Source organism: Dendrobates tinctorius, unplaced genomic scaffold, assembly GCF_039654945.1.
Source record: "Dendrobates tinctorius isolate UK_male_01 unplaced genomic scaffold, ASM3965494v1 ptg000062l, whole genome shotgun sequence".
NCBI lineage: Eukaryota > Metazoa > Chordata > Amphibia > Anura > Dendrobatidae > Dendrobates > Dendrobates tinctorius.
This window is the reverse complement of record NW_027361730.1, coordinates 33,211,375-33,236,337: the sequence shown is the minus strand read 5'-3', so window position 1 is coordinate 33,236,337 and position 24,963 is coordinate 33,211,375. Positions and strand designations below refer to the sequence as shown.

The 24,963-nt window shown below is 41.6% G+C and overlaps 1 protein-coding gene across 4 annotated transcripts in view; it reads right to left on the bottom strand.

The window, feature by feature from the left end:
• Window positions 1-24,963, bottom strand: part of SNUPN (snurportin 1) — a 68,215-nt gene that overhangs the window by 37,231 nt on the left and 6,021 nt on the right. For 2 of the 4 annotated variants that reach the window (XM_073579492.1, XM_073579491.1), the window contains 6 exons: window positions 19,672-19,853; window positions 15,194-15,362; window positions 14,354-14,458; window positions 12,975-13,071; window positions 3,005-3,102; window positions 2,654-2,731 (listed from right to left, as the gene is read on the bottom strand). In XM_073579492.1, coding sequence (XP_073435593.1) covers window positions 2,654-2,731; window positions 3,005-3,102; window positions 12,975-13,071; window positions 14,354-14,458; window positions 15,194-15,362; window positions 19,672-19,832 — 708 coding nt within the window. In that variant the 5' untranslated portion in view covers window positions 19,833-19,853. Of the gene's footprint in view, window positions 1-423; window positions 505-2,653; window positions 2,732-3,004; window positions 3,103-12,974; window positions 13,072-14,353; window positions 14,459-15,193; window positions 15,363-19,671; window positions 19,854-24,963 lie in introns of all 4 variants that reach the window. The other 2 variants (XM_073579495.1, XM_073579493.1) reach the window with 2 other exon arrangements.

Here is a 24,963-nt window from a genome sequence, read left to right as displayed (position 1 = left end):
ACTAATCAGAAGACATCACCAGCTCTTTCTTTCTTCTACATAGCAACTCTTATTTTAGTTCTCTTTATTCCAAGTATATTGTACTAGTAATACAACTCCCTATTTATTAAAACAGGAGGCCAATTAGCTCTGCAAAGTTTAGGTGTACTATGGCGTACTAACAGGATATTGCTTAAACGGGAACTGTGAAAGGGTTGTTTAAAAAAAATATATATATATATATACATATATATATATATATACATACATACATACACACACATACACACAGTATAATATATATATATATATACATACATACACATACATACACACAGTATAATATATATATATATATATATATATATATATATATATATATATATATATATATATATATATATATATATATATATATACACCCACGTATAATGAATACTATACCTTGTAGGGATAGGACTGTGTGAGGACACTTTGAATGGAATCCAGCGAACAGGGGAAATTCGGTAGACCAATGAACTTGAACTTCATGAAAAAAAGAAAGTATATAAAATATAAACAGGAATGGATATTTTCGATGCTTTGGAATTTCTGTGGTTCAGAGGTCCTTTACTTACATTACATTATGTACTGTACTTTCAATCCCGGAAGAAGGCACACAAGCCGAAACGTGCGTAGGCATAGTGGCACCGCAGGTCTGAGGTAATTATTTACTTCCAGCAATCTCTATTTTCCCCTTCCATCTTTCCTCCACTTTTTGGTGATACTCACCAGTGGCTTTATTCAGCTGTACACTGGCACAATACTTATGATATGTGTATACAATTGTTGTTTGGAGTGGGTATAATGCATTAACTATTTATTCATTTGCTTCTGACATGTGGTTCCACTATTGGTAGTCTTCACTCTCTTATTATCCCTTACTATTGTTGTTACAGACATATATATACTTTTAATACAAGTTGTCTAATAAAAATTCTTTTAGCATATGCTTCGGTTCTTGGATGTGCAATTTTTTCTCTATAAGGGTTATTTATTTCTTTGCACCAAACGTCTTATACCCAATTCCCTGCATGGGCACAGGCGTTTATAGCTGTTTAACACTGTGCATTGTTGTGTATATCTGTTTAAGCATTCTAGAAAGCTGTAGATAAGACCTGAAAGGCAGTGGTGTATCTTATTTTCTGTCCTTTTAAAGTGAACCTGATATAATTTCTCAATTTATACTATTATCCATATAACCGTTATTTTTCATCAATAATTTTACTTAAAATACTGTCTGTGCAACATGCTTAGTTGACCTATCCTTTTTATTCATTGTTTTCCCCTTCCCATCCCAGATTACCCCTACTCTTCCCATTATTCTAATCTCCCCCATTGATTATCCCTTCCCCTCTAAATGAATTTAAATATCAATAGAAAGAATCTAACAAAAAAAAAAAACTCAGATCACCCTCAGACCAATGTTATTCAATAGAGCAGAGCAGACTAGCTTGCTTTTTTTTTTTTTTTTAACCTCTGGGAACCAAATTGGTGTGGAAAAAAAAAAAAAAAAAAAAAAAAAAAAAAAAAGAATGCCAAACGAAGATACGAAGCCACAGTATTGCATCCATTTTTAATGGAAGCATTGCAATTCTGTTATATGGGAATCTGCAAATGGTCTTATAAATGGTTAATGGTTGCTGCTGTACAAAACAGATTGCATACAGACTGTACACAAATAGCGGGGGAGAAAAATCATCCAAGTTACCTGGGTGAAATGGACAATATTTTATACGGTTGTGTGGAACTGGCCTGAGTCTTATACAACTATAACATGTGAGGAGCATTTTTCTAGTTATAAAAATGTAAAAAAAAAAAAAAAAAATTAGAGAGCGGGGTAGGATATGTTTTCGTTAATACTGCATGGCACATTGGCTTTTTTGAGCAATAGGCTGGGTATCGAAAACAGGCATAGTTGGTATAAATGAGGACATCTCAACACTATCTCAAGTGATAGAATGGGATAGAATTTTAATAAAATTACCCCCACCCCCCAAAAAAATAAAAAAAATGTTCCTGTACTTAGAACTCCAAATTTGAGAACTAGCTTTGCCATTAGTGATGCAAGCAGTACATGTCACCATGTAACATCACAGCCATGTATTCATGACCAATCACTCGTATAGGGGGACAGACATGTCATTTTAAGGTACAACACACTTTCATTTTAGCATCTCACCCACTTACTGAAAATATTTGACGAGAAGTCCTATTTCCAGCATCTCACTTTGGAATTTGCATACACAAGTTTGCTTTTTTTATGTCAGTCAGTGCTGTAACGTTACATGGATGAAGTATACAGATTTTTTTGCTATAGATGTGGCACAAATTCCCGTTTCTATCATATCGTGTCACGCCATATTATGCTGCTGTGTAGTACGGCTGGGTCATGTGATCAGGATGCGTTAACATCTGCAATCCTGTGTTTCTACAATCATACAGGAATAGACATGAAGACACGCTGCACAATGACGGCATACACTGGCAGATCGTCATCTCTCCTGCAATTATTGTAGAAGGAGAGAATTTTCCAGCATGCTGTCAGTCTGAGCTCAGGGCCTCCAATGTGAAGCCTGTGTGGCTACTAGCTCTACTTACTGGTAACTCTAATTCCATTTAATGCTTTACTTACAGGGTTGATCTTAGAAATATTACACAACCCATCTTCTTCCTGCAGCTTTGATTGGAGCCAGTAAAAGCGAAAGTCAGTCTGTGAAAGAGAACGGGCCATTATCACTGAGCAAATGGAAAGGAGGAGGATCAAAACGTCTGTACGTCAATTGCTGTACAATAACTATACAACTGCTGCAAAGACGACAAAGAAAAATTGTCAGGGTTACACTATTAAACCATTCATGTCCCAAATCTAGAAAGTCAGTTATAGATCACAAATATTACACCTACTGGGTGACCGTCATTATAGAAAAACAGGCACAAGAAATAAAGAAGCCTTGTTCTTATCTGCATAGTATTCATGACTTACCTGGCAGTCGTACACCGGGTGTCCCCTCCAACACATGACATCTAACACGTAATATGTGCGAGACTGCTCATTATATATGCAGTCTAGAATAGTGTAGTCTGTAATAAATAACACACAACATTGTCATAATATGCCAGAAAAAAAAAAAAAATAAGATCTACAATATAGAGTTGCTTTTAAGATAGACTCCTCTTTCCTAGCGGAATATATTGATCTTGCGTTATAGTTCTCCCATGGATGGAAGTTGTGTGTCTAACCAATAAAATGCAAGAAGTGTCTGTGCTGGAAATAAGATACGAGAGATACCTATGAATAGGGGCAAGTCGAGATCCACTCCATCTTCAAATAATCCCAATATACTTATACTGGGATCTGTCAACAATTTCACTCCATATACCTTTTCTATCAAGGAGATGACCTCATTCCAAAACGGGCCTGTCTACATTCCCACATCATATCATCAGATGTGCCTCATCAGTCCCACACCAAGGACATTTTGCACTAGTTACTGGTTAGGTTTTCATTAATTAAATCAATCCAGCCTGGATCTTTTTTTTTTTGGGAGGGATTGACCAAAGCTTTTTTCCTAGGTTTTAGCAATGGTTTGCTTGAAAGGTAAAGATATATAGGAAAGTATAATTTTAGCTTTCAAATTTGGGGCTTCCTTAAGAAGATCAATATAGAAGAGAGAAAAAATTAGACTAGACCCGAGCTCAGTCTAGGACTGGCCTGGGCAAATTGCGGCCCAAGGGCCACATCCGGCCCCTTGAGTGTTCCTGTGTGGACTGCTGACACTCACAGCCAGGGGGCTGGAGTCCTCACCTCTGTGTGTGAGAGCTAACCCTTACCCCCTCTTTGCTCCCAGCTTGTATTGTTGTATGCCCTGTGCAGGAGAGGTAAGGGTCAAGTCCCCCTGTGATCTGTGGCTTGTCACATCCACTCCAGAGACTGCAATAAGGATTCCCACCCCCTCCTGTCAGCTCCTGCCCTATGTAATGTGGATCTTTGCATGTGGAATAGAGGTGAGAGAAAAACTTTTCCAATGTTCCCAATTTATTGCCTGATCAGCTGCTATTACGTGTTACGATAAGCTTCACTGCAACAAGTATTGTCAGGCTATGTTCACACAACTGTAATATTTGTCCAAGTGCTGTCTGTGGAAAAAAATAATCCCAAACCTCAGACAGAGCACTAGGAGCAATGTTATGGAATTGAGCTATAAGATTACATCTTGAAAATGTCTGCGTGAGAAATGTCACAGCACCCACCGGTCTCTTTATTTCGGACCAGACTCACCTGTTGAAGTCTATGGGTGTGCAAAAATAAAAAAAATTGGATCCCATATGAATCATCCTTATAGCATCCGATTTTTATGAATACATTTCCATTACTAAACACAGGATTTCTTCTTTAAAATTTTTTTCACTTCTGATGTCTAAAAATGGATGCCATATAGATGACAATGCAAATGAAAAATCGTCTCTTTCTGGATGTATATAACGATTTTTTTTATACGCCGATGTAAACTTTATAAAAAGCAGTTGCTTATGTGATGAAGTGACAAAATTAATATTATGCAGAATTAACGGGTGATCCAAAACCAAAGGCGTCATTCATACTAAATTTAATTCAATAATCTAATCACTTTTCTAAAATATTTCAGTTAAAAAACTTCTACCTTTGCCTCTGTACTCTTGCCATAATACTAATTCTAACAGTCTATTCAGTAGGACTATCACCTGTGTATCCATCAGACTTCTGCACAACACAACTGATGGTCCCAACCTCATTTATAAGGCAAGCAATCCCACTTATTAAACCCGACAGGGCACACATGTGAAGTGAAAACCATTTCTGGTGACTACCTCTTGAAGCTCATCAAGAGAATGCCAAGAGTGTGCAAAGCAGTAATCAAAGCAAAAGGTGGCTACTTTGAAGAACCTAGAATATAAGACACAGTATTTTCAGTTGTTTCACACTTTTTTGTTAATTGTATAATTCCACATGTGTTAATTCATAGTTTTGATGCCTTCAGAGTGAATGTACAATTTTCATAGTCATGAAAATAAAGAAAACTCTTTGAATGAGGTGTGTCCAAACTTTTGGTCTGTACTGTATAGCTGGTTGTCATGTCCTAGACCAGGGGTGGGCAATTAATTTTCCCAAGGGGCCACATGAGGAACTGGCACTGCTGTGGAGGGCCGAACCAATCGGCTGAACTTAAAGAAACGGTCTGAAACCAAAGGTGAATTTCATATTAAATGTATATCTATTCAGTGTAATAATCTAATTTTGTTTTCTAATATACTTCAATGAAAAATTCCCTAACGTAACCTCTACATTCTGACTTCTTGTCTTTTATTTTTAACGTTCCATGACATTTTGTTTGAGATTCAGCAGTGCATGCTGGGACATTATTTATTATTATTTATATAGCACCATTGATTCCATGGTGCTGTACATGAGAAGGGGTTACATACAAATTACAGATATCACTTACAGTAAACAAACTAACAATGACAGACTGATACAGAGTGGAGAGAGGACCCTGACCTTTCGGGCTTACATGCTACAGGATGGTGGGGAAGGAGACAGTAGATTGGTGAGTTGCAGCAGTTCCGATGTTGGTTGAGGTGATATCACCGGTAATGGTGAGAAAGAAGGAGGCAGCGGGGTCATTGCAGGCTGTAGGATTTCTTAAAGAGGTAGGTTTTCAGGTTCCGTCTGAAGGATCCAAATGTGGTTGATAGTCGGACTTGTTGGGGCAAAGAATTCCAGAGAATAGGGGCTATTCAGGAGAAGTCTTGGAGGCAGTTGGGTGAGGAGCGAATAAGTGTGGAGGAGAGAAGGAGGTCTTGGGAGGACCGGAGATTACGTGAGGGAAGGTAGCGGGAGATTAGTTCAGAGACATATGGGGGAGACAGGTTATAGATGGCCTTGTAGGTCAGTATTAGTAATTTGAACTGGATACGTTGAGGGAATGGGAGCCAGTGAAGAGATTTGCAGAGGGGAGAAGCGGAGGAGTAGCGAGGAGAGAGATGAATTAGTCGGGCGGCAGAGTTAAGGATGGACTGGAGAGGTTCGAGGGTGTTAGCAGGGAGACCAGAGAAAAGGATGTTGCAGTAGTCGAGGCAGGAGATGAGGGCATGCACAAGCATTTTAGTAGATTGAGGGTTGAGGAAAGGACGGATTCTTTAAATATTTTTGAGCTGGAGGCGACAGGAGGTAGAAAGAGCTTGGATGTGCAGTTTGAAGGACAGGGCAGAGTCAAAGTTTACTCCGAGTCAGCGGACTTCTGGTACTGGGGAAAGTGTGATGTCATTAATTGTTATAGCTAGGTTGGGTAAAGAAGATCTGTGAGATGGAGAAAAGATGATGAGTTCAGATTTGTCTACATTGAGTTTGAGGAAGCGAGAGTAGAAGGAGGATATGGCTGATAGACACTCTGAGAGGTAGATCTGAGTGTCATCAGCATAAAGGTGGTAGTGGAATCCTTGGGACTTTATGAGTTGCCCCAGACCAAGTGTATAGATTGAGAAGAGTAGGGGTCCTAAGACAGAGCCTTGGGGGACTCCAACAGAGAGAGGGTGGGATGAGGAGGTGGTGTGAGAGTGGGAGACGCTGAATGTGCGGTTGGAAAGGTATGATGAGATCCAGGATAGGGCAAGGCCTTTGATGCCGAAGGAGGAGAGGATCTGTAGTAGGAGACAGTGGTCAACTGTGTCAAATGCAGAGGACAGGTCTAGAAGCAAGAATATAGAGTATTGTCCATTTGATTTGGCTGTAAGTAGGTCGTTAGTAATTTTGGTCAGGGCTGTCTCAGTGGAGTGATGGGGGCGGAAACCAGATTGTAGATTGTCAAAGAGCAAGTTAGATGATAGGTGGGAGGAAAGTTCAGCGTGGACATGCTGTTCCAGGAGCTTGGAAGAGAATGGAAGCAATGATATTGGGCATTAGCTGGACATAGCGGGTGGGTCGAGGGTTGGCTTTTTAAGGATAGGCGTGATTGTGGCATGCTTGAAAGCAGAAGGGAAGGTACCGGACGTTAGTGATAGGTTGAAGAGGTGGGTTAAGGATGGGATAAGTGTGGTGGTAAGGTTGGGGAGGAGGTGGGATGGGGTCAAGTGCACAGGTTGAGAGGTGCGATTTGGAAAAGAGGCGATTAAGTTCCCCTTCAGTGATGTTGGAGAGTGAGGTTATGGGGTTTGGGCATTGGTCTGGTATACAAAGGGGTTGTGGTGGTTGAGTGATGAAGACTTGCCTTGTTTGGTCAATCTTGTTTTTGAAGTGTGTGGCAAAGTCCTCGGCAGAGATGAGGGAGGTTGGAGGAGGCAGTGGTGGGCGGAGGAGGGAGTTAAAAGTTTTGAATAACTGTTTTGGGTTGTAAGATAGGGAAGATACGAGGGTTGTGAAGTAGGCCTGTTTAGCAGAGGTGAGGGCAGATTTGAAGTTGAGTGTTGCCTGTTTGAATGTGGTGAAGTCATCTTGCGAATTTGTTTTCTTCCAGCGCCGCTCTGCAGTCCTGGACACTTGCCAGAGCTTTTTAGTGATGTTATTGTGCCAGGGTTGTCTGTTGATACGTCGCATTCTGCCATGAACAAGAGGGGCAATCGTGTCAATAGCTGATGCGAGAGTGGCATTGTAGAAAGCAGTGGCACTGTGTGTCATGGAGTGAGGATATGGATGCCAGTGGTAGAATAGAGTCAAAGATCGCATGGGTGTCTAGGTGTGCAAGGTTTCTGCGGGGGTGTGTGTGTGTTGCTGGACATGGGTGCCAGGTGAGGAGGACAGGGATGAGAAAGTGAGTAGATAATGGTCAGATAGAGGGAGAGGGGAGGTGGTGAAGTTAGAAAGAGAGCAGAGACGGGTGAAGACCAGGTCTAATGTGTGTCCATCTGTGTGGGTGGCTGAGGAGGACCACTGAGTAAGTCCAAAGGATGAAGTAAGGGACAGGAGTTTGGAGGCTGCTGACTGAAGGGTATCAGTGGGGATGTTGAAGTCACCCATGATGATAGTGGGGGTGTCAGTTGAAAGAAAATGAAGAAGCCAGGTAGACAATTGGTCAATGAAGGCAGTGGTCGGGCCTGGAGGTCGGTATATGACGGCCACTTGGATGTTGGAGGGAGAGTAGATGCGGACAGAGTGGACTTCGAAAGAGGGGAGGATTAGGGATGGAAGAGGTGGGATTGGGTTGAAGGTGCAGTTGGAAGAAAGGAGAAGACTCACTCCTCCACCGTATCTGTCGCCTAGAGTGGCGACACGCGTCGGGTCATTAGTCCAGCCTGCCCCACTCCACTTCGCTTCATATGTGATGTATTGGGTTCTGTGCATCTATGTATATTATTTGAAGGTGTACATGTAGATGTCCTTTGGTTGTTTGCACTCTTTACAGCCCATTTTTGGTCTAGATGATCTGGTCTGCTCTTGGAGCCTGACTTCAGGCTGAGGTATTTCCAAATGGGGTTTATTCAGTACATTCCAGAAACGTTTGTTTTTTATGTACCACATTGTGAATAAGAGTATGCCAGAGCTATATAACTAACTGTATGCACTGTCTCAAGGCATTATTTGAGCTTGTGATAACATCCATTTAAAATTTATCTGCATCACTGATATCCATGATTCATTTGTGATGGCTACAGTGTATTAGTGTGCTTTCAAAACCTTCTAATTGGGTATTAGATTACATGGACCTTGGGTATAAGACACTTTCTCCACCAAAAGTGGTAGTGGTTATCAGGTTTGGTTCTCTATTATGAGATATGTATATCTTTTGAATGTGTCACATGTGTGACCATTTTTTAATGTTTTTAATGTGTTGTTGTTTGCTGTGCTTAATTTAAATAAATAAAAATTGTAATATTTTTGCTAAATTCCTATTCAGGGTGATCCCTGATTTGTGGCCTATTCTTTTCTGCTTGTGACTGTCATATATAGGTTGTAGGCCAGGGTTGGATCCCCTTTTTATATTTCGGTGGTGCCCCCGTTAGCTTGCTTTACCCTTGCTGACTCTAAGGAGAAGAGATGACTCAACACGGACTAGTTCAGTCTGTGAAACAGATGACTCTTTATTTCATGGTGGGGAAAGCATCCTCTGCCCCCTAATGATGTCCTGTGTGAGTACCCCAAAATGCACTGGGATTCTCAAACAAATGTCATTGGAAGTTAAAAAAAAAAAAAAAAAAAAAAAACACACAAGCAGACAGGAAGTTAGAGTACAGAGGCAAAGGTAGAAGTTTTTTAACTGAAATATTTTAGAAAAGTGATTAGATTATTGAACTAAATTTAGTATGAATGACACCTTTGGTTTTGGATCACCCGTTAATTCTGCATAATATTAATTTTGTCACTTCATCACATAAGCAACTACTTTTTATAAAGTTTACATCGGCGTATAAAAAAAAAAAAAAATTCTTATATACTGTACATCCAGAAAGACGATTTTTCATTTGCATTGTCATCTATATGGCATCCATTTTTAGACATCAGAAGTGAATAAAATTTTAAAGAAGAAATCCTGTGTTTAGTAATGGAAATGTATTCATAAAAATCGGATGCTATAAGGATGATTCATATGGGATCCAATTTTTTTTTTTTTTGCACACCCATAGACTTCAACAGGTGAGTCTGATCCGAAATAAAGAAGAGACTGGTGGGTGCTGTGACATTTCTCACACAGACATTTTCAAGCTGTAATCTAAATAGCTCAATTCCATAACATTGCTCCTAGTGCTCTGTCTGAGGTTTGGGATTATTTTTTTCCACAGACAGCACTTGGACAAATATTACAGTTGTGTGAACATAGCCTGACAATACTTGTTGCAGTGAAGCTTATCGTAACACGTAATAGCAGCTGATCAGGCAATAAATTGGGAACATTGGAAAAGTTTTTCTCTCACCTCTATTCCACATGCAAAGATCCACATTACATATGGGCAGGAGCTGACAGGAGGGGGTGGGAATCCTTATTGCAGTCTCTGGAGTGGATGTGACAAGCCACAGATCACAGGGGGACTTGACCCTTACCTCTCCTGCACAGGGCATACAACAATAAAAGCTGGGAGCAAAGAGGGGGTAAGGGTTAGCTCTCACACACAGAGGTGAGGACTCCAGCCCCCTGGCTGTGAGTGTCAGCAGTCCACACAGGAACACTCAAGGGGCCGGATGTGGCCCGTGGGCCGCAGTTTGCCCGGGCCAGTCCTAGACTGAGCTCGGGTCTAGTCTAATTTTTTCTCTCTTCTATATTGATCTTCTTAAGGAAGCCCCAAATTTGAAAGCTAAAATTATAAAATTTCCTATAAATCTTTACCTTTCAAGCAAACCATTGCTAAAACCTAGGAAAAAAGCTTTGGTCAATCCCTCCCAAAAAAAAGATCCAGGCTGGATTGAGATTTATTTAATGAAAACCTAACCAGTAACTAGTGCAAAATGTCCTTGGTGTGGGACTGATGAGGCACATCTGATGATATGATGTGGGAATGTAGACAGGCCCGTTTTGGAATGAGGTCATCTTGATAGAAAGGGTATATGGAGTGAAATTGTTGACAGATCCCAGTATAAGTATATTGGGATTATTTGAAGATGGAGTGGATCTCGACTTGCCCCTATTCATAGGTATCTCTCGTATCTTATTTCCAGCACAGACACTTCTTGCATTTTATTGGTTAGACACACAACTTCCATCCATGGGAGAACTATAACGCAAGATCAATATATTCCGCTAGGAAAGAGGAGTCTATCTTAAAAGCAACTCTATTCGCAAATCAGAAAAGATATGGAGACCTTGGTTGGATAGGCCAGGGCTGCCCACAAATCTTCTAATTAAATTAGAGATACAATATTTACAATGCTATCCCTTAATTGTTAATCCTTTTTTTCCCTTTTTATTGCCCTTCTTTGAATTTTACACTCTGTTATTCTAGAACTCCTCTGAAAATGAAAATGGTCCCCTCTGTAATGTCGGGATTTGGGTTTAGGTAGGGTTAGGGAATTGAGGTGGAGATATCTTGTCTATGTTTTATACTATGGAATTATGTAATTTATGTTATTTGAAAGACGGAAAATAAGAATTTTGAGTTTTTCAATAAAAATTATTTGATTTAAAAACAATTCTGTGATTAAATGTCTGGTACAAGTGAATAATCATCATGTGAATTCAGAAATTAAAATCAAACAAGCAGGACTCACCCCACATCAAAATAAAAGTTGAATATGGTGACGTTCACTGAACACTACTACGCATGTCAGACACTTGATTGGCTTATGACCAATCTCTAATGCCGCATCTATTCTACGTTGTATTAGGATGCGGTGGCACCATATTATCTAAAGGCAAGTAATCGGTGCTAGATAATGGCCCCTGAAGTCTAAAGCCGGCCATTTACTTAGGTGGCTGTTTAACATGTACTGTGTTCTCTATGAAAAAGCTGTCGACCCACATCTCTGGAAGAGTTAAGTGACTGGCAAACCAACATGGGACATGTCTAATTGACACCTACCTCAATGATCAGTTAGCCAGCAGTACCATACACATTAGGCTGCATTCACAGGACCAGTAAGCCATCAGTTTTCCTTCCATTCCAAACTGATCCAGTAACGAAAAAACAAACTCTTTTGAATGTAAGAAAAATGGATGGCTATTTAACACATTCATTTTCCATATACTTCAATGTAAAAAATAAAACAAAACATCCAGTTAAAAGTTTTTTTTAACACCTTAACACACAATGACGTGCAGTGTCCATGTGCTCCCCGTTTGGTGTGGACTGCCACGATGAGCCCGCACATTTTCCGTCACATGTCAGTTGATTTCAGCAGCCGACATGTGCCCCTAACAGCTGCTGGTGGAATCGTGATCCACCCGCAGCTGTTAACATGCTAAATGCCGCTGTCGATCTCTGACGCCCATTGGCTCCCGTGTCACATGACTGTGGGTCACTGATGGGTTGGCATGACAACCTGGGATGTGCAGGAGACCCCTGTGGTTGTCATTGCCAGATCGATATGAGCATCGCCCAGTGGTCAGCGCTCATAGAAAGTGAGCATATCTGCTACATAGAGCAGAGCTGCAGCCCTGCTCAGTGTAGCACAAGCGATCGGATGATCGTAGCTTGTAGCCTCCCATGGAGATTATTGAAGGAAGTATAAAAAAAAAAAGGTTTAACCCCTTTCCGACATCAGGCGTAATAGTACGCCGATGTCAGACTCCCCCATTTGGTGCAGGCTCCGGCGCTGAGCCTGCACCTTTCCGGGCACATTTTGTTCCCATTTTCCAGGACACTGTTGGGCAAAACCAATCGAGTAGTTCAAAATTACAGCTCGTCCGGCAAAAAACAAGCCCTCACATGGATATATTGACAGAAAAATAATAGACGTTATGGTTCTGGGAATAAGGGGAGAAAAAAAAAAAATATGGAGACACAAAAATGGAAATATCCCTGGTACTTAGGGGATATTAAGCTGTACAAAAAAGTTGTATCTTTATAACTTTTTTGTCAACACATTGAGCTGGATCCGTTTCAACAGATGACTACTGGACATGTGAACGTAGCGTTAGTGTTGGCGTCGTCCGATATTAGTCTAAAGTGTATGTGAGCTCTTAAGGTGTGAAACAGTTAATGTCTAGCATCTAGTACTGTTTACTTGCCCTTAGACAATATGGGGGAGGGTTTTCATGTGCTCATTTGATTTTAATTTATGCATATATTTCATGATAATTATTTGCTTGTACACGGTACAAGCATTTTCTAAATTATACCATCGTTTTTAAATGAATTTATGCACATGTGCATTTGTTGCCTCTAAATCAGATGCTACAGTAGTGACAGCGGCCATAGTAAGTTGCTAATTTCTCTCGCTCTCCTCTCTCCTATTCTGCACTGGGGTGTATACCAGTCAGTAGCAAGTTTAGGTCTCATATTTTCTAAATTAAAACACGTTTAATCAGGCAAACACTAACAGCCAGACTTGCCTTTGCCAGTAGCACTGTTATGCCGATTTCCACCTGGTAGCAATGATGGAAACCTGTTCACGCAGTACCCACTTTTGGTGTAAGCTGCCGTAGAACCCTATGTAGGGTGGATAATAGAAAAATAAATTAATATGGAGGCATCTCACCAGGAAAAACAGACGTGTATACATAAATAAAAAAAACAAATTCATGTAGAGTTGCCTAAAGAGTTTATGGGCCTTAATATTTATAGCATAACCCTAGTACTTGTGCCATTAGTGTGTGATCAGTCAAAATCGAACTGAAAACCCAAATATTCAAAGAAAAAAAAAATATATTCATTTATGATTCATTTATATTTACTATTACTTGTAGGGAAACATTTAAAATATGGGATGCAGTTTTGATCCCATATTAAAAAAAAATATATATATATATATATATATATATTGGAAAGTTAGAGCCATTTCAAAGGTTAAAGGAGTTGGGCATGTTTAGCTTAAAAAAAGGACCCCTCAGAAGCACTCTCACATAAATACACATGTGGTCAGCACAATGGACTGGCACAATGGACTGGCACAATGGACTGGCACGGGGGGGGGGGCTTCATTACGTCTGGCAGAAAAGGAATTCCGTAAGAAGCAGTCATGGCAGAAACGCTATCAGCATGTAAAAGGGCCAGATGCTTTTCTCACAATTAATGGCATTATGGGTTATAAATAATCTAGCTACAGAGAAATGTATAACTGGTGGAGAAGGTCCATCAAGTTGAACCTCGTGTTTTCTCTATAAAATGTAACTTAGGCCCCAAATCTGTCATTGAGGAGGCCTCAATCATTGGTAGTATGGCCCCTTTACACCTTAATGTATAATGCTGCTTCATTCTCTTCACAAGTGTTAACATTGGTGGCACATCCTAGTAATCCACTCCTGTTTGTGTCAAAAACTGTGCCAAATTGTCATGCAAGGAGCCTTCTTGGCCCCGTTCACAAATTTTTTCATTTGCTACAAATGCAGTCCTGATGTAAAAAGTTATAGAATGAAAAACGCTTTGCACATTTTTCTCTTTACTTTGGTTTGCATCTTATATTACTAGTAGTAAAAGAAAAAAAAAAATTGATTGATTGAATAGATGAAAAACAGCAAAATAAAAAACAAGCAACTGCACATAAAGCACACAATGACAATACAAAAATCGAAAAAGACATTGAACACTGGCAGGTCTGGTGAAATAACGAAACAATATGCAATCACGTGTGAGCCATATGGACTGAATGCATCTGAACAGAAGAAGTGCTAACTCGCAACCAACAAAGGAATATTCGAAAAGATATCTAATATACAATTCACGAAAGACAAAGCAATAAAAGTCTATAATGACAGAACAAAATATCTCTCACCCGTGAAGCCACAACCAAAGAACGCTTTCCAGTAGGGCAGACTACAAGAATCCAAAGATCAGCCAGATCTGGAGGAATTTCTATTAGCCACTCAGAAAGCATAATCTGGAGAGAAAAAACACAAACACAAAAAAATGAAACAGCCATTAATAAGAGAAAGTGATTATTAATTATAATATTAGTGATGGCAATTTATAGAAATGGTCCAATGAGACAGTCACTTTATCCCCCTTTACTGATATTTGTCTGGACGATAGCTTTAAATCAGGCTCACAAGACAAGCATGCACCATTCCCTGCAGATGATGGCTGTGTTATTCAGCCATCATCTGCCTGTAACAGCAGCGGGTGGAGCTGAGCTCCGCCCACCGTTAACAATTTAGTCGCCACTGTCATTCTCTCACAGCAGTATTTACAGCATGCTGTCCCAAACGTTCATCAGCCCCCCAACACGCTTTATAATCATGAGTTGTCGATGGGGTGCCATGAAAGTTTGAGGTCTGCTAAAGACCCTCATATCTGCCATGTTGGTGGCTAGTATTCATAGGAGACCATTATTTTTGTTATACACTACAATACCGTGGCATTGTAGTATATAGTATGAGCGGTCGAACGATCACAAGTTCAATTCCTCAAAGGGGACTAAGAAAGTAAAAGAAAAAATATCCACATACATTTAGTGACTGGAATTGGTGTGAACAGTTAGTGACATCACCGGCGTTTGCCTGCCTACTCCATCCTGCTATTGTGGAACACTGCTTAGGTTGATATTTTTTAACCAATCAACATAGAAAGTCAATGTAAAGAAGGAGGTAAAAAGTTAGTCAAAAAAAGTTAGTACCTGGTTAGCATAATGTCTAGGTAACTTTTTGCAAGGCTCCACATCCATGTCCTCTGCGTCTTCATCTACGTCTTCTGTTTGTTTCCCATCCTCATTCTTCCCTTCATCTTGGTCTGTCCAGTCCCCAGATGCGAGCCGGCGAGCATGGTTTATATAGTCCAAACGCTTTCTGTCAATGAATAATTGTAAGAATTTTACAATTTCAGCTCTTATAAGGAGTGCATATTGTACAGAACATGGGTACAAGCGCTCTTGTATATTTACACAAAACAAGTTCGCACAAGAGGGATGCTTAAGATTATTCATGCGTAGATGCACTTAATGTACAGATTTGTGTTCTGCTCTTGGACCAAAATTACTACCGATATGGTTAATAATCCATGGCAGGTGTGAATTGGTATAAAAAAAAAAAAATCACTTTCATTTGCCATCTATGAGAGAGATAGATGTGATTTAGTTATATCGTATTTGCAAGGTCAGTTGCAACTTTTAGGTTTCCCACACCCCGTATTTGCAAGGTCAGTTGCAACTTTTAGGTTTCCCACACCACCAAAACTTAAGTGGTTTTCCAGTTAGATATTTATGACCTATCCACAGGATAAGTATCTGATCGCTGACAGCTGACTCCAGTCCCCAATTCCTTTTTTCTTCTCACTGCATGGCTACATTAAGGGGAACTTTAAAAGGAATCTGTTACCAGCTTTTTGCTACTTTATCTGAGAGCAGCATGAAGTAGGGGCAGAAACACTGATTCCAGCGATGCATGACTAAGGCTGGTTTCACATTAGCGCATTTTCAGCGCGCGCACGGCCGGGGGTAGCTCCGCCCCCGAGCCGGCTCTCTGCCCGGCGTGCCCGCCCCTTGCTTGTAGCGCCGCCTACTAGCGGACAGCGGCGCCTGCGATCGGCGCACCCTATCTTTAGCATAGGGTGCGCAGATCGTGCGCAGGCCGTGCGCTAGTTGCGCTTTGACCTGCGCTGCGCACTTTTGACGGTGCGCCGTGCGCGCCAAAATCAAACTTTTCGGATTTTGGCGCGCACGGCGCACCGTCAAAAGTGCGCAGCGCAGGTCAAAGCGCAACTAGCGCACGGCCTGCGCACCCTATGCTAAAGATAGGGTGCGCCGATCGCAGGCGCCGCTGTCCGCTAGTAGGCGGCGCTACAAGCAAGGGGCGGGCACGCCGGGCAGAGAGCCGGCTCGGGGGCGGAGCTACCCCCGGCCGTGCGCGCGCTGAAAATGCGCTAATGTGAAACCGGCCTTACTGGGCTGCTTGCTGCAGTTTTGATAAAATCAGTGCTTTATCTGCTGTATATCTTCCAGTTCTCTGAATGCTGAACTCTGTATATTCCCAACCACACCACTGATTGACAGCTTTCTATGTTCAATGTGCACAGGCAGAAAGCTGCCAATCAGTGGTGAGGGCAGGGTTACACAGATCTCATGAATAATGAGGACTACCTGGCAACTGGTTTACTAGTCCTCTAGGAACAATCTCCCGCTGATAAATATCGCAAGCAGGCCAGTAAGTGATGCAATCCTGGAATCAGGGTCTTTGATGGGTCTCATTATGGTGCTCTCAGATTAGGTAGCAAAAATCTAGTGACAAATTCCTTTAACAGAAGAGGTGGTTATGGTGGCACTATGGGGGTGGATGGGAATATCGACACTCACCTATGGAGTGAGAAGCAGTACCAAGTTCTTACCCGTCCTGGAGCTGAGCAAGTTACACGTGATATTTGTTGCAAGAGAATGCTGGTGCGATATCTGATCAAGGAAGGTGAGGGTGATCAATGAGTGGAACAGGCTGCCAAGAGAGGTAGTGAGTTCTCCTCAAAATGGAAGTCCTCAAACTGAGGCTGGACAGACATCTGTCTGGGATGATTTAATGAATCCTGCTTTGAGCAGGAGGTTGGACATGATGACCTTGGAGGTCCCTTCCAACTCAACCATTCTATGATTAAAAAGTTGATAACACAGCAGTTATAAGAAGATACCTTTATTCAGTATATTCCAAAGCACCAACCGGTATTTAGCTCCAGAACAGAGCCTGTGTCACATGAGTAACCAGTGCCGAAAACCGGTTTGTGCTTTTTAAGATTGTCGCCATAGACAATGAATGAAGCAGCAGGGCACATGCTCAGATACCACTTCTAAGACTGAGAAGTGATGAGGAATGGAAAACTCAAGAATGACCCCTGCTCTTGTGATTGCTAAAGGTCCCAAGCGGTAGACTTCCCTCAGCAATTAGATATCGTTCGCCAATGCTGCGGCTAGGTGATAAAGGTCCATCTTAGGAACTGTAATATGCTTACAGCCTAGTGAACCAACCTATGTCTGTAGAAGAAGGTGTACTAAACCAACAAATATCTGAGGTTACTGTTTATATCTAACAAAACTGGAACTAAACAGTCCCGTAACATGTAAACTAACACTAGCATTTCATTTTACATTATGATACATCTAACACGATGAATGATAAGTTATGTATAGAATACAGTCATAGATTTTAGGTACTCAACATAACCGAGTGACCGAGCCAATTTTTTCTAATCTGTCACATGTCACTTTATGTGGCAATAACTCTGGAATGTTTCAACATATCCCATTGCTTTTGAGACTGTTTCTTCGTGACACATTATACTTTATGTTAATGGTAAAATTTAGGATGACATATTTTAGCTTTATTAAAACAATATCAGAAATTTGACAAATATTTCAAAAACTTAGCAATGTTCAAATTTTGAATGATTATCCATTTAAGGCCAGGATCACACATGCGAGAAACTCGGACGAGTCTCACATCTTAATACCCGGCAGTCGGGAGCGGAGTACGCGGCTGCATAGAAATACATGCAGTCGCACACTCCAATCCGCAGTGCCAGGTGTTAAGATGCGAGACTCGTCCGAGTTTCACGCATGTGTGATCACGGCCTAATCCAGAGTCACACCACACAAAATGGTCAATAAATAACATTTCCCTCCATCAGCATCATCTATAAAATGTTCTATTTTTTTTTTTAAATGCTATAAGCTTTTAAAATGTAGCAGTCATTTTTCATTTTTTCAAAGTAATTTACAAAACTTTTTTTTTTTTTTTAAAGGACCATTTCAGTTTTGAAGTGATTCTGGGGGTCCTATATATTGGAAAACCCCAAAAAACCATTTTAAAAACAGCACCCCTCAAACATTCAAAACTGCTTCCAGGTAGTTTATTAACCCTTCAGGTGCTTTTCAGGAGTTAATGCAAAGTGGCGTAACAGAAAACTAAAATGTTATTTACTACTGAACAGGTCACTATAGCCGGCAGACAAAAGGCCCCCGTCACACACACAGCGATCTCGCTAGTGAGATCACTGATTTTGTGATGCCACAGCGATCTCACTGTGTGTGCTGGGGATCAGCGACCGGCCCCCCTGCCAGTTATCGCTGATCGTCCTGGGTCATTTTTTGATCGCTGGTCTCCCGCTGGCCAGCACGCATCGCTGCGTGTGGCAGCGAGACCAGCGATCAGCGACGCTGGTTTCTAATGTAAACATCGGGTATCCAGGAGCCGCAGCTCTTGGATACCCGCTGTTTACCTTGGAAACCTGCGTGTACGCCGGTTTCCAAGGTAAACAGCGGGTATCCAAGAGCCGCGGCACCTGGATACCCGATGTTTTCATTAGAAACCAGCTTGTTCGCTGGTCCTGATCGCTGGAGGGGCTGTCTACGTGACAGCTCATCAGCGATCAGCCTGACGATGTCCCAGCGATCCCATCCATGTCGGATCGTTGATGGGATAGCTGGGACATCGTTATGTGTAACGGGGCCTTGAGGCTGTTACATGGCAATGAATTGCTATGCCATAACAACCATCAGGACCACACATTCAAGATCTCAAGTGGCCGATGGGGTTAAAGAGAGAGCCCCTCCACTCTACGTTAACCATGTAGATGCTGTCATCATTGACAGCAGCATCTATGGGGTAAAACGGTCATAGTCGATGCCAACACTGATGGGAGCTGATGCAGCAGGGCGTGACCTATAGTGTACACCTGACAGCTGCAGAATTTTCACCTGTTGGGGGATGTTATTCACTTATACCTTGGGTCAGTAAAAAGATGTATTTGTCGTCACTAAGGAGATAACATACAAACTCCTTGCAGATGTTGTCATTGGAGGGATTTGAACCCAAGACCCTAGCGGTAATCTCTCATGAAGAAAAAACAATGCACTGTATTGAGGGCCAAGTTCACACTATCAGTATTTGGTCAGTATTTTACATCAGTATTTGTAAGCCGAAACCCGGTGTGGGTGAGAAATCCAGAAGTGGTGACGTGTTTCTATTATACTTTTCCTCTGATTGTTCCTCTCCTGGTTTTGGCTTACAAATACTGAACGTGTGAGTGTGGCCTCATACTAATGATCTAATGTGACCAGATGAAATCAAGAGTCAGACAAATAATGGAAAGTAATAATCAGCAGTGCCCATAACGTACAGTTTCTGTAGTTCCAGCAGTTTCCTCCTGCGCTCGCTCTGCTCCAGAGAGCTGTATTTGCCTTTATACTGCGCTAATCTTGGATGAGGAGCTGAAGTACTATTGAGGTGGGAAGAAATAGCGAAGCTCCCGGCAAGGGCCTCTGTGAGGGCGTCCATCATCTGCTGTTCACGTACTCTGCGCTGGACAGAAAATTAGAAAGGACAATGGACTAAACAATGACGAATTAAAACCACATGTATGGAGACATACCCACAAACCTGCAGATACACATGTATACATACACAAAAGCCATTCACAGAAGGCGAACAACACGTGCAGACTAGAACGCATATTAAGAGAAGCTTTTTCTTTGACATAATCCACCCCCCAGTTTTCACTGTATGTACTGAAAGACCCATTTACCAAGTCATACTGCAGGAAGGATCCACAGACTGAAGGCATTTTTCATATCTGGAAACTTCACATAGTTGGTGGATTGCCCGACAGACATTATGTGTAATTAACATCTTGGTAGGATAAGTCTTGGCAAACAATCTGCCACAGCCAAACTGCTTGAAACAACAGGCATGTGGTCCCGGCTGCAAGGCATGTGCTACACCACACAGCAGAGACTACAGCCGGCCGTACACATCAGATGGCCACATGATGCTTCCACAGATCTGTGTATGGGAGAGATGGCTGCTGGCACAGCGAAGTACGAGTTCGGCTGAGAGCTACTGTGAGCTCTATTGGAAAGCAGCTGACTCATGTCCGGCAGCGGGTTATATCGGGGGTACAAAGCGATTTGCAGTCCTGAATTGCAGGGCTGTGGAGTCGGTAAGCCAAACCTGCGACTACGACTCCTCAATTTCCAACTCAGACTCCCACACATATTGCTTATATTTAAGTGAAAAATTTATTGTAGTACAATGTGAACATCAGACATTTAATCATTTTTATGATACAATAATCAAGACATTTAGATAGAACATAATATATATTTATTGGAATACAACGTTAGAACACAAAGAACTGTAATAAATTGTAAATATGTAATACACTATGTAATATTGATTACATGCATATATCACTATGTAATAAACTATGTAAGTGGCAAAAAACAGTTTTCAGCAAAAACATACTAAATAACATTTGTGCAGTCTATGAATTTGTTCTAAGAAAAAGAATTGCCTCCATCAGATCCTCCCTTCATAGATAAAATTATTAGGTCAGATTTTAGGTTAAGGCCAGAGAACAACCTCTCTAAAGTAACTTGGGTTGGAGGCAAAGCCGTAACTATATGGGCAATATCTCTAACAATTTCTGGGTATAAGGGAATTGCCTCGTGCACAGTCAGTTTTGATGAACGGTTGAATTTTTCTATTTCTTTGAGAGCAAGTGAAACATTTTGCTGAAATATGGTCAATCTGCTTGCTATAGGAGACGGAGTGAAATCTTTTTCCTTGCGGAAACGCTTTGCCTGCTCCATGTCATCCAAATACTTGTCAAAGTCAAACGCCTTATCTGATGAGGATGAAGATATGGCCGCAGTATCACTGTCAGGACCTGAGTCCTCTTGTGCCTGGCAGTCCTCCTGTAGGCTACTCATCCTAACTGCTACCTCAGTCAGAGCTTCTTTACCTTTAGTAAGCAGTTGATCATCAAGCAATATACGTTGACTTGGGTCCACATAAACAGCTGCCAGAAATTTTTTTATTTTCCAATAGCTGTGTCTCTCTCCGTTTCATTGAAGCAGAAATGCCATCTGCGATTAAATCTCCTCTTTGGGACAGGCAAAATAGCAAGTTCTTCCACTTCCTTATGAAAATGCCAGGAGTTAAATCCTCAGCTTGTAATTTTTTAGTCACGGTAAATAGGTGATTAAGCAATTCCTTCAATTCAGCCACCTGTGTCCATTGACCTTCATTTAGGGTTACCTGAGGGTTCGCCATACCTATAAGAAACGGTTTTAGCCAGGATCAAAACTAGGGGGGGCAGAACCTCATACTGTTCCGCAGAATGTCATACTGCACACCTCAGCTGCTGCAGAACCTTATACTGCACACCCTTACACTTGAAAATAAAGCCTGCACCTTAAGATGTGGTGAATGCAGTCTATTTATTCCAACTATCAATTGATGTGTTACGGAAGATGAGAAATGCCTGTCCGGGCGTCCTTTTGGGCAGCTATGAGGTGTACCTGACTGGTGCTTAAAAAAAAAGGAGTGTTAGTCTGTGTGCTACCCGGCTTTCATTCTTTTTGGTACAGATAAGATATGGATAGACAGATATGGATACATGGATAGATAGTGCAGATTTCTAATCTGCTTTTGCTATTGAAAACATTATCTATGAGCTCAAAAACCTTTCAGGTGATGCGGTTTTTTAAAAAGCTGATCTGCTTTCACAGCTGAAAAACGTATCCTCAAAAAATGCAGCAAAAACGCTGTGTGTGAATGTAGCCTTAGATCAGGAATAGAACAGCCATTTATAGGACGTTTCATAACTTTCCCAAATTCCTATGAAAAAATATTCAGCACATTCTGCATTGAACTACTATACCCAATTTACTATATATTTTAGGAGTCGGACCATTTTATACCAACTTCACAGCCCTGCTGAATTGGACATGCCCAATCAATCTCCCCCCTGACAATCAGTTGGCCAGTGCCCCCATACACATTAGTGTCGGCTGTACCTGTCAATACAGGCTGGTGGGGCCGACATTAGCTTAACATGTATGGGGGGCTTAAGTGTCCATGAATACATGGCAGATTGGCTGCAAAATTGCATGAATTAGCAAGCTAGTGCTGTATTATGCCGGATATTTGCTACTTTAAGGCACATTCCCACACAGCGAAAACATGCTTGTGGAATATCAACTGCATTTTAGAGCTATAGCCTACCCTGTGAGTTTTAAGGAAATCTTTGTCAATCTATGAATGTAAGCGAATAATCCACCCTTCATTCCCCCTTAGAAAATGCTGCAGATACCACAGGTGCAAGTGTATTTTTCGAGTGAAAAAAAAAAAAAAAAAAACACTAATCCAGCATTGAAACACGTTGTGGAAATAAAAATCGTTCAACTCATCTTCCTAAGGATTGTTCATTACAGCAGCGCAGCCGGATATCGTGTTATCGTCCAAATTGGGCAGATATCACTGTGTCATCCTTCTGAAGGAGGTCCTATGTGGGAACAATGCCTAAGGGGGCCGTTACACACAACGATATTGTGAGCAATATCGTTGCAACGTCACCAGTTTGGTGACGTTGCAGCGATGTCGAAACGACATTGTTGCGCGTGACATGTAGCAACGATCAGATGGCTGATCGTTAATCGTTGCTTAATGCTCTGGACCATAATGCTGTCGTTGGTCTCCTGCAGGGCAGCACACATCGATGACTGTGACAGCGAGAGACCAAAGATCAGCGACGCTGGGAGCTGGTATCCAGGGTAAACAGCGGGTTACTAAGAGCCGCGCGGCTCTTAGTAACCCGCTATTTACCCTGGATAATAGCTTGCTTGCTGGTCGTCATCACTGGTGGGTCTGCCTATGTGACAGCTCACCAGCGATCAGCTAACTATGTCACAGCGATCCCATCCACGTCGGATCGTTGAAGCGTGTAACGGGACCCTAATGCATCATGTGCATTCACACTAAGGCTAGGCTCACATTGCATATTTGCAGCAGATTTTCCGTATCTATAATCCACAACATTTTACAATGCCAGAAAAGCGGATGGATTTTAAACCTCATCTCATCTAGGGGCTCCTAGAGTTGTAATTTAGACGTCACACAACAAACCTGTAAATTCAGAATGTTGCACCAGAACAGAGAAAAAAATGCCATCATTAAAAGTAGATGTCACCTGATTTATGCTTCCCAATCTCAGGGCAGCGTGATATAGGGACAGAGACCGTCATTCCAGTGTTGTGTCATTTAAAGTCCATTTTGTATGTCCGACAGCACTAAATGACTTATTGCAGACTACTGACGGCTTAATAGCCTTGCTACATAGGCAGATTCACTCTGAATGACTTGTAGTATATTGTTCACTGCGCTACAGTTGAAACTTTTCTCGGGAGGATGACGGATCTTTGCGCTGTACAAAAGAGGATTTCATCCAATGAACGAGTGTATTGCTCATTTATCGGGTGATCCACAGCCGGTTTACAATGAAAGATAACGAAAAGTATTTGTAAGAATACCCAGTCTCGAAAATCTTTCAGTGTAACTTGAGCTTTCATAGGCTTCTTGCTGTAGTTTTGAAAAAAATAAAATAAAACATGAATTACTGTCTTATCTGCTGCAGCTCTGCTTATCTTTTCAATGATGAGCTCTGTATAACTCCACCCACAACACTGAGTTTTCTCTATACACTCTGCATAGGAATAAAGCTGCCAATCTGAGGTTGGGTTATACAGAGATTATGCATATCAAGAAATACATAGGTTCTTATTATTGAGAGAACTAGTAGAACTGCAGCAGATAAACAGCAATTTATCAAAACTACAGCAGGAAACCCCATCAGTGACCCAGTGGTAGAATCATGATTATCTGCCCCTATTTTATAATGCTCTCTGATGGGGCTGCAAAACCCTGGTAATAGTCTCTCTAAATGTTTAGGCTGAGTTCACACGTTGCATTTTTTTCGCGGTTCCGCGGCGGTTTTAACCGCGCGATTTTGCAGCGAAAACACAAAAAATAAGCATCCCATGCATTCCGCAATGCTGCGGTTTTTACCGTGGCGGGAATCGCTTCGCGGTAAAAGCCGCAGCATGCTCATTAATTTTGCGGAATCGCGGCGATCCCGCACCCATAGGAATGCATTGTTCCGCTTACTTCCCGCATGTGGCTGTGCACACCATGCGAAAAGTAAGCAGAACAATTGCGGATGGTACCCACGGTCCGGAGGAGAGGAGACTGTCCTCCGGGCTTTGGGTACCATATCCCTGTAAAAAATAGAATTGAAAATAAAAAATGGTGTTATTCTCAACTTCCGACATCCCGTGCAGCCTTTCCGCCTCTCTCCACGCTCTCGTTCCCAGTAATCCTTTGCGAAAATGCCCGCGATGGCGTCCGTTCTTGTGGTCATTCGCGAGACGTCGCGATCCCGCAAGAACGTACGTCATCGCGGGCATTTTCGCAAAGGATTACTGGGAACAGCTGCGCAGGACGTCGGAAGGCAAGAATAACACCATTTTTTTCTTTTTTCTTTTACATTTTATCTTTTACTACTGATGCTGCATAGGCGGCCTCAGTAGTAAAAAGTTGGTCACACTTGTCAAACACTATGTTTGACGAGTGT